The following is a 10,113-nucleotide window of genomic DNA, read 5'->3' on the forward strand; positions in this document are numbered from 1 at the left end:
CCCAATGAGCTCTTTTGGAATCCCGGCCAAGCTTACTAGGCTTGTAAGAATGACATCACATGGCCAACATCACATGCCAGGTGAAGGTGGATGGAAAACTCTCAGGGCCCTTTGCTACCACCAAGGGCCTGCGCCAGGGAGATGGGCTCGCCTGTCTCCTCTTCAATCTGGCGCTAGAGAAAGCCATCCGTGACTCAGAGGTGGAAACTTCGGGGAGTATCTTCCATAAGTCAATCCAGAACCTGGCATACGCTGATGACATAGACATCATTAGTTTGAGGCTCTCCTATGCGTGCGGCACAGAACTTCGGGTTGGAGATTAACGAGGCGAAAACCAAAATGATGGTGGCACCACCAGCGGCCCTGCTAACAAACACTGATTTACGCAGGAGTGATGTACAGATAGGTGACCGCACCTTCGAAGTCGTCGAAAACCTCTCCTATCTGGGGTCAAAAGTCAGCACCGACAACAACATTGATGTTGAGTTACGCGCACGGGTGCTGGCTGCTAACCGGTCATAGTACAGCCTGAGGAAACTTCTCCACTCTAAATAACTGTCGCGACGGACGGAAGCTGGGACTGTACAGAACATTTTTAGTCCCAGTACTCACATACGCCTCTGAGACATGGACTCTGTCCAAAACTGACAAAACCTCTCAAGCCGTGAAAAGTGTTTTACTCAGAAGGGTTGTTAACCCCGTATGTATGGAAGGACAATGGAGGAGCCCCTGTAATCACGAGCTCTATGAGTACGGTGATCACACCAACGTGCAGCGAATTAGAGTCGGCTCCGATGGACTGGTCATGTCATGAACATGATACCGGACGAACCACCTGTAAAGTCCTTTTACGGCCGTCCACATGGACAGAGGAGGCGTGATAAACCGCCAGAAAGGCCGTAATAGATTGGCAGACGACAGCGCTAAACCGTGAGCGGTATCGAGGATTGTTGCAATAGGCCAAGACCGCAAAGCGGTTGTAGCGCCTGATTAGGAAGTGAGTAAGTAAGTAAGAAGAACTCGTCGTATGACAATTTGCATGATGCTGAAGAGCTTTCCTAAGGATCACGGTCAGCCAGTTCAGACATCGTGGCAGAAGATATGTCTGACATAAGAATCTGATGTTATGGCTCCTACTCAATTGCTGGGACTTATCGCAACTGTTGCGGTAAAATAGAAAAACCCCATTCTTTCAACGAACAACTACAGCACCTTCATGATAGAATGGACAATTTCATGTGATACATCAGATTGATCAGACAGGTTCATCCATATATTGAAGATACGTTTTTACTCAATATCATTGCAGTTAAATATTTGTTCAGTCCTGTCAAGAAGTTGCGCGTTGAACAAAAATGAAACGAAAAATTGGAGATTGGGGGACAGTAACAGAGGCGTAACAGAACAAAGTACAACCGACAAGAACGCATCTGCCACGTTTCTGCTGCTGCTGCTGCTGCTGCTAGTGATGCTGATGCTTTTCTCTCATACTGGACAGTCTACCGAGGCACGCGAGCGGTGCAGCTGAGCAAACAAACTGGAGCACGAACGTAAGCCACAGCGTACCCTCCAGCACCTTCTCTTTTATATGGTTGGCAAGTGATGATCGGACCGTAGGAAAAGATTCTTCTGCGGTACACGGGACTCCTGTGTGCCGGGTAGCTGCGGGAGCGAAGTGTTTGAAGTTTTCGGCTTTAGCTCCCGGTTGCCCGTTTGCTTCTGCTCGATCGTAATCGTCTGCTCGATCTCCTTCTGTTTGGTGATGTAGTCCTCGAAGTACTGGTGCGTTGCCAACCGCTCACAGGACCAGCGTTTGGCTGGATCTTTGTCCAAGCATTTCTGGAAAAGGGTTTTTAGGGGACAAGGTGTTTAAAGAGTATCGTAGATTAAGGGTTCATTCAACCGATAGCTTACCTTCAGAAAATCCATCATCAACGGATTCGCTAAGGTACGTGATGGCATCTTGGCTTCGAGTGTTTCCAGTGTCGGTGGCACTGGAAGCGTTATACCCTGCGAAACGATAATGCGGAGCTAAGGTTAACGGGTCCTGCAACGCTTGGTCGCTAACCAACTTACCTTAAAGAACTCATTCTGATTGAAAATGGCCAGATGCCGAGGTAGAAGATCGCCGAGGGTGCGTCGGATCAGGTAGAGCTGATCGACATCACTGCGCCCGGGCCAGAGAGCATCACCGCGTACCAGCTCCGCGAATACACACCCGATGGCCCAAACATCCACCGGTGTACCGTACTGTGTGTCGCCGACCAGCAGTTCTGGCGCGCGGTACCATCGCGTTGCTACATAGTCTGTATAATTTTCACCCGGACCTGCAACAACAGCAAGCCGACAGGTTGATTCCATCTGTCTGCTGGATGTATTCCCATCGCTTACTTACTGAGCATTCGCGCGAATCCAAAATCACATAGCTTCACCTGTCCCTGAGCGGTGAGTAGAATGTTTTCCGGCTTGATGTCCCGATGCAGACAGCCCTGCTTGTGACAGTAGGCGACGCCCTGGATCGTTTGGTACGTAATCTGCTTTGTAAGGTTATCGGGACAACCCTGATTGCGGGGGAGAGAACACAGAATCATTAGCACCGGGTCGGGTTTGGTTTCTTTTGCTCTCGTCACACTGCACCGTACCTCCGGATGTCGCTCTAGCTCGTGCAGGACCGTGTGCTCGCAAAACTCAAACACCAAATGCAGCCGGCGCTTCCGCCGAAACACCTCCAGCAGGCAGACCAGGTTCGGATGCTTCAGGTTCTTCAGCAGGCGTATCTCGCGCAGCGCTATCTTCCGTATGGCCGGATCGTCCTCCGACTCGACGAAGCGCTTGACCGCGACGAGCGAACCCGTCTCCCGGTCGCGACACTTGTACACCACCCCGTACGAACCCTCGCCCAGCCGGCTGAGCTTTTCGTACCGATCCATTCTACTGCTGCCGCGCGATCTGGAAAAGAGTGTCGACAGGACGAACATGCTGCCGTAAGCGGGGTTGTCGGTAAGTGGGGACGGTTGGATACAGGCCGGCCACGGTCCCGGCCAATCGTGATCGAGCTGCAGCGGATGGGACACCGCGGTACAGCAGCAGCAGCTGCTGGACACTTGCTCCGGGTGGACCTGCTCGTAGAGGATCGTGCGCGAGCGTACGACAGTAGCGAATGTTCGCTGGAACATTCTCCAACGTGAACTGCGACTCCACTGGCCAGCAGGCGATCCGGTCGTCCAGCAACACGGACCCCCAAAATCGCTAAATGGAAAAATCGCCTGACCAGTGAAGCTGTTCTCTATCCCTTTCTTCCTTTGTTCTAAGGATGGAAACCCACACACACACACACACACACACATACAGAGTCTTTAACACCCCTGAACCTATGATTGCTTCAGGAAGATTCCATTCGTGAAAGAGCGAGACCGAGGTCCGACTGGACTGCGCGCTACTATGGTGAGCAAGGAAGGTTCGGTCGAACGTCCTCCTTCACGCGAGTCCTTCGAATCGAACGCAAATGTTTGGCACTAGCCTTGGTACGAGGACCACACCGGGCCGTTGGCCCTCTTCAATGTCAGGGAGTGAGTAAAACCCGAATTACACGCATACACCAACACCCGTTCCTCGTTGGTCAAGCACGTTAAGCTCTGCAGCTACAAGGACTTCTCCTCAGAAGCGTACGTACATGGCGAATCTTATCATCACGCGGTGGTCAGAAAGAATGGACTAATGGCACTGCCGGAGAGCGGAGTAGAGCTGGCCGGTTCGGTTAGCACATTGGGAGTGATTGGTAGCAAACCAAAAATCGATATCACACCCCGAAGGACCTCACAACGGACGGTGGCAAGTCTTTGTGGCTAAGGCTTCTCTGCAGTTGTTACTACCGATGCGGTGGCCCGTTGTTCAATTACCCACATAGTGTTGTGGTTATGTCGTCATGGAGCAGTTTCGTTACAACCAGGAAACAATCCTTTCCTTCCACCATCCACATGGCGATACCCATGCTTCTCGGCCCCGTGCCTCTCCGTCTCCGAAAACACCAGACGTGACATCAGTAGTCTTACCTTTCCTGTATGGCTTTGATAACTCCTTCTGCTTTCGACTCGCCGGATGTCCATCGGAAGGGTAGATTGCTGTGGAGGAAGGTGGAAACAAGCGGAGGGGAAAATGAATTATGCACGAAATACGGTGGACAAATGGAGAATACGGTGTCTTTCGTTCTCAATTTCTTAACTTTGGTATAAGGACCTTCCTGACTGTCCCTACTCTACACCAGACTATATCTGCAATATATGGGACCTAAATATTTCTTTTAGGAGGGACGCCCCGGTGGTGAAGGCGAAAGTGGCGCCGGTTTTCACACGGCAAGACTGGAGTTCAAATGCCATCCGGGATCCCTGAGTGAAGACTGACTATCCAACTACGTGATATCATTTAAGTCTTGTCCTCCAGAAATGGCAGGTATATAACCCAAGATGTCGTTTGGTCGAGAAGAGAGATTCCTTCCAGGATTTTTTTGTCCCCTAGCATAAGGAATACATCCTGCTCAAGTTCCCACAAAAACGGGGTGGGGGTGCATATCCACGACACTTCCTAATATATTCACACGCTGCAACTTTAACTATACCCCACTACATCCATTAAAGATAATGTTAGGCTTGAAACTTTTCCAATACCAATCAAACGGCGTCGATGACGAAAAGAAGGTCAGAGTGTACAACCCAGGCGAGGGAGAAAATGTGATATTTATCGGCAATAATTATCACGCCAAGTAGTAGTTCGTAGTAAGCGCCTTATGCCTTTGGCGGCGTCTTTAGTGTGACGCCGCTAACCCGTCGTCATTGTTGCGGGTCCGCCGCTCTACAGTGGGCCAGTAGGATGGTTGCAAGCATCCTTCTCACCCACCCCCCCCCACGAGTTTCGAGGTTTGACCTTTAGGAGAGCGAAGTTTTTTCGGATCGATTGCTAGAACGGGTAAGAGAAAAACTTTTCCACACGCCATGTTTAAGTAAGCGTTTAAGGTCAAAAAGTAAAACACTCGTTACGGGCATAACTGTTCCGCCGTGGGGTGCGATATTGCGATCGGGGTTTCCCTTTGCTGCTTGTTGTACTGATACAAGTTGCTTTATCGGTCATATTTAGAGAGTTGTGTACTTTTCATTTCAAGCACAATAGAGTTATCGGAAATTCTTGAGATGAAAATAGGTTGGTTCACGATGATGGCGGAGCTATGGCTATATGGCACAAGCCCCTGACTTCAAAACTTAGCAGATTAATTCTTCTTTTAGCACTGGAGACTCAGAATGTCTTAATGAACCAAAAGCAATCGCCTCTCCTGTGAAATAATTTCACTAAACCCGCAGTGAAGCATCGTGTCGTTGTAGCAGGAGTTCGAGCTTTAATTGCCGAAGGATTTCCGAGTCAAGTGTCAAAGACGATATTCCCTTCTATCTTATCCAGGGTGTTATCAATTAATAGACTAACTTCTGGTGACAATAGAAATCAAACTTAAATAAATCATGAAACTACAGATTACTCAATGGATCAAATTTAGCTCAACTCCTATATTAAACCAGTATTATATACCACATCGTTCAGAGTAGCTTTCGGGCAGTTAGTTGGCACGTTGATCCTTTGGCAAAAGAGAACCAATAATTTGACTGTGGATTTTGTATAAAATTGTCCGAATTGTATAACATTTTCCATGTCTGAGCCGGTCCGAATCTGATTGGGATTTGAATAGGGAGTCGAATAGGATTCTATAAGTATTCCATCGGGATTCTATTGGGATTCATTTGGGATTCGTTTGGTTTTCGTTTGGATTCGATTGGGATTCGATTGTGATACGATTAAGATTTGATCCCTAGTACAGAGATGATGGTCCGCGCCTTAGGCCTCGTGAGTCTTTGTATGCGATTTACCAGAACCGGATTAGTCATGCGATTCTAAATTCTTTATCCTTCAGGAAAGGGATGTCGTCTTAAAAATGCCGAATCGACTAGAACGAAACACAGGCTCATCGAATGAAAAATTCGTCAGCCCACTCTTTACGGCGTTGGAAATCTTCTAGACTCAAAATTTTGAGAATCAAGGAAGCAACTGTAGATGTATAAAAATTTAAAATAAATCACTTCAGCAAAGACTCTATTTAAAATGGACGAACTCCTCTTAGTCGCGTTCAAGTTCGACAAACCCCAGCTAAAGCTAAAAAGCAGTTGCGTAGTAAAGAGGTACTTCAGATCTAGGTTTTAAAGCCAAAAAAGAGGATGGTTCAGACAGTGGCCCGAACATGGGATGGATTCCTGACGTGAACAGAGAAATCGTGGTAAAGCCAAATTGAGATTGAGTGATAGCATTGATCTGTCCACAAGAAAAGCCATAGTAAGCAATTAGCGGAGGAATTCAGTGCTGGATTCACTAGTTAAATCTGTTGGAAGGTACTTCCTCTTACGAGTGGAAAAGAACAACTGACTAATTTTATTCATCTATACAACCATCTACATAACTATACAAGCAACGCCTACTAGATTCCTAACTCCCGAGGTTGCTATGATCCACAACACTCCTCCTCAAACTCGGCAGATTCTAGTCCAATTTGTTGGCGCATCTTCTCCATCTTAACGCGTGCCAATGGTTTTGTTAGTCCATCGGCAACCATGTCTTCACTGGAGCAATAGTGAATATCTACCACACCAGTGTTCACCAACTGCTTTACAAAATTGAACCACGTATCGATGTGCTTCGACCTTCCAACAAAATCAGCAAATTGAATATCTTGTTGAATCGTTTAAAGAGCCCATGCACGTCTTAATAATGAAGTTATCAATGGACATCAAATTTGCTACCGAAAAGAATTCGGCATAACAGGCATGTGTCAGCATTATGAAGACTCGATCTGCAACTACCCGACCTCTCCAATCCCTTCCACCCCTCCAACACCAACATTCGGCAGTTGATTGAGTAACTGACATTGAAACGCTTAAACGATGACGGTTAGGTACCGGTTGGAATGTGTTCTTGCCAGATAGCTATTTGTGTTTCACTAATCTAGGTCATTAATTCTGACCGCGACACTCATCAATCAATTGCCTTACATAAGTCGATCCATCCTCAGACTGGACATGTCAGGGAAGACCATAAATTTAATCAATAGCAAGTGCACACTGTTGCGAAGAAGAAATTGTTACTTCCGAACGAAGCTAGGAAGAATCGAACCTTGCGAAGCCGCTTCCGAAGCATGATTCACCTATGTGCTGCTACCGACGACATCGTCCCCCATTTCCGGCGATTAGTAATCCACTCGTTACTACTACTCACGTGGTTGTCTCTTGCTACTAAGCCCCCCTCCCCCCCCTCCTCGTCCACCGACGAAAAAAGATGTTCAAATTCGACCAACAATGTTCTCCCGGTTGTGTTGCTGTTGTGATACATGATGCCGTCAGCGATTAGTAATGTCCGGCAGGTGGCAGTTAGATAAGGCTATTATATCCTGCCCGGCTCTTGCCACTCGGTTTATGATATAAATGGTCCAGTCGGCTCACCGTGCATTGTCACATCGGTTCCTGCAGTTGTGCTCTACACACACACACACGCGCGCAATACAGTTCTCCTTCAAACAGAAGTGCTCCAATCCCAAGATGGCCGCTAAGCTGTTCCTCGTTGCATCCGTACTGTTGGTTGCTGTCGCTGCACCTTTCGCGGTGGCCGGTCCGCTGCCCATTCACCTGGGCGCCCAGAAGAACATGGACATCCATCTGCCGGAGGGTGCCACCTCGGTGCAGGCGGAAACGATCAACAATCTATCGATCGTGTTTGCGGATACCGTTTACATCATGGCGGACGGAACAACCGTCGTACCGGAAAACCCACCGACCACGATCGTCCCACCTGCTGGGACCACATCCTTGCCGAACGGTGGTACCGGTGCGCCAGTCATTACACCACCCACGTTCCCCGGCCGGAAATAGTTCCTTTACCCCCTTACGTACAGCTTTGGGGTTGGGCCTATTAATACTGATCGATAAATGGATTCCCAATCTGCGTGGCACGCGATTCGCGTGCAATAATAGACTGACACTGATACATACATGATGTTTGCAAAATCAATCCAAAAATAAAGTTGAAAAAGAAATAACATAAACATCCACCAAACACACACACACACACAAATGCGCCAGTACAATTGTGTTGAGCAGGTGGGCAAATCGTGAGTCCACCTCCATTTTTTTTTTCTCTTTACTTTGCCATTCATGATTTCGCTTTCGATGCCCTATCTCTCTCGACAAAAGCAAACAAATGTATTCGATTCGAAGATGCTAATCCAAGAGAATCGACCGGTTCTTGTTGTTGTTCGTTTGTTCTCATTTGGTCGCAGGACGAATAGGGCGAACTTGGAACATTTGGACCCATCATAAATAACTCTTTACCAGGACACTCCGGCCGGGTCTCTCTCATCTGTTCTGTCTCTTTCGCTCTCCACTTTCGTCTCTTTTTGTCCGCCATTTTTCCCAGCCTTGCTAGTGTTTGGCAGCAAGGAACACCTCAGTTTGACTGGCTCCCGCACGAGTTCAAAGCACTGCACACGCCTTCGGCCTCAATTATCCCTAGCTACCGGAAATGTTGGCCCTGCCCGACCCTACAGTCCGTTCGGTTGGTAGGACTTTCGGCCCGTTTGTTTTTTGATAAGCAATTTCAGAGCAAATGTATATGATTAATCGGGGACTTTGTCTTAAGATAAGACATCGAGTGTATTAAGAGTGCAGCGGAAAAGTACTCAAAAATGGCGCTCTTGTGAAGAGACGCGTTAGGATATAGTGGGGAAAAGGGAGATCTGCTTACCTGCGTGGTAGTAGCGGTAAATGATTACCAAACAACCACAACCGTTTCTCCCCGAACCATTTGTCCATACGGACCGCCACGTTGGTACCGTTGGTGGCGGGTTGTTGGTGGGTTGTGTTCGTATTCCGTTTAATTTCCAGTATCGTGCCTGTGTCGATCAGTTCCGCGAGTAGCTAGCGGTGTCGATTGCCACACAACACTAATCCAGATAAGGGACAACCTCTTTTTCCACTGTAGTTTGTTTGTGTTGGGACTAGATGCTAACATCCGCGTACAGAGCACACAACTCGTACAAGACTATCTCCGTGTTGGCTTCTTGTGCACTAATTACGATCACTGGCATCACTGGTACGGTGCTAAGTCCTTCAGGGATAACAGAAGCAGCTCATCAGGTAGCAACTGGAATGCTTCCGCTTACCGGGCTCATTCTACGGACGGGAGAAAACCACAAACTGCACCTTCTCGCGCTCGCCCGTTTTGGGTGCAGAATTCAATGAGCCAAAAATCGATCGCTTGACTTGACGATGGTACGGGGCACGTACATAGATTCCGTTCGTTCGATTTTTTGCTCACGGCAAGCTGCTTCAACTACACCAACTATTTCCACCATGCATTTAACACACCAAGCACTGTGAACGAAGAGTTCCGAGTGTAACCGTCAACTGACCACAACCATTGGCACAACTCCCGGTTTTCCCGCTTCGAGGATGTTCTTCTTCTTTCGGATGTGAATATTTTAGCAACTTTTAGCGGACTTCCTTCGCGGATCCTGGTTACAGCACGTTTGTTACGGCCGAATGTCCTGCTTTCTTGCTCTCGAATGTACCCTCCGTACTGTTCCACGCCTAGCTTCGGCCCCAGAGACCAGAACTGTCCGTGCCTGCCTGCTGTGTGAGTCCTAGCAAAGTCAAAGAACACTGGCTTGTGCAAAGAGAAGGACCGTGAAGTCTAGAAGAAGAGAAAGAAACATACAACACTTTCACCATGGCAACGGTGAAAAACAAAACAAATTCGCTTCACTCCGGTTGGGCTGGCGTGAGGTTGGTGCGCATGGTGGCTCGGGTATCGCGGTAGCTGGTTTCGCGTTCGTCGCGGATGTGACGGTGACCCATTCGTTGGTGCGGTGGTATGGACACCGGTTGACGGACGGAAGCCAGCGGCTGTAAATAATGTTCGTGACCCGCCGTTCTGCGACACCTGTGTCTCTTGTGGGGCGTAAAGTCTACTTTTCGCTTTATTATTTATGATTGTCAATCCATCATTATCATAGAGTGGAGATCGATACGA

The 10,113-nt window shown here is 48.2% G+C and overlaps 1 protein-coding gene across 3 annotated transcripts; it reads right to left on the bottom strand.

Moving 5' to 3' along the window:
- Positions 1 to 1,274: 1,274 nt before the first annotated feature.
- Positions 1,275 to 10,034, bottom strand: LOC118508288 (cyclin-dependent kinase-like 4). 3 transcript variants are annotated; one of them, XM_036047931.1, is made up of 7 exons: positions 8,827 to 10,034; positions 4,053 to 4,121; positions 2,643 to 2,979; positions 2,396 to 2,561; positions 2,077 to 2,327; positions 1,915 to 2,010; positions 1,275 to 1,839 (listed from the first exon to the last, which is right to left on the bottom strand). In XM_036047931.1, the coding sequence occupies exons 1-7, from the start codon at positions 8,892 to 8,894 to the stop codon at positions 1,585 to 1,587; spliced, it is 1,242 nt and encodes a 413-aa protein (XP_035903824.1). In that variant the 5' UTR covers positions 8,895 to 10,034; the 3' UTR covers positions 1,275 to 1,584. The 3 variants fall into 3 exon arrangements, with proteins under 3 accessions (XP_035903824.1, XP_035903825.1, XP_035903823.1); XM_036047932.1 differs by having other exon boundaries at positions 2,643 to 2,949; positions 8,827 to 10,032; XM_036047930.1 differs by lacking the exons at positions 4,053 to 4,121; positions 8,827 to 10,034 and having other exon boundaries at positions 2,643 to 4,038.
- Between the last annotated feature and the right edge of the window lie 79 nt (positions 10,035 to 10,113).

Source organism: Anopheles stephensi, chromosome 2 (assembly GCF_013141755.1).
Source record: "Anopheles stephensi strain Indian chromosome 2, UCI_ANSTEP_V1.0, whole genome shotgun sequence".
NCBI lineage: Eukaryota > Metazoa > Arthropoda > Insecta > Diptera > Culicidae > Anopheles > Anopheles stephensi.

Bases quoted from the DNA above. Each gene is read 5' to 3' on its own strand.
- LOC118508288 (XM_036047930.1), bottom strand. From the start codon at position 3,347: ATGTGTGTGTGTGTGTGTGTGTGTGGGTTTCCATCCTTAGAACAAAGG. The intron at 2,562-2,642 runs GTACGGTGCAGT...CCCCGCAATCAG, and splicing joins AGCTAGAGCGACATCCGGAG to GGTTGTCCCGATAACCTTAC. The intron at 1,840-1,914 runs GTAAGCTATCGG...ACCCTTTTCCAG, and splicing joins TGATGATGGATTTTCTGAAG to AAATGCTTGGACAAAGATCC.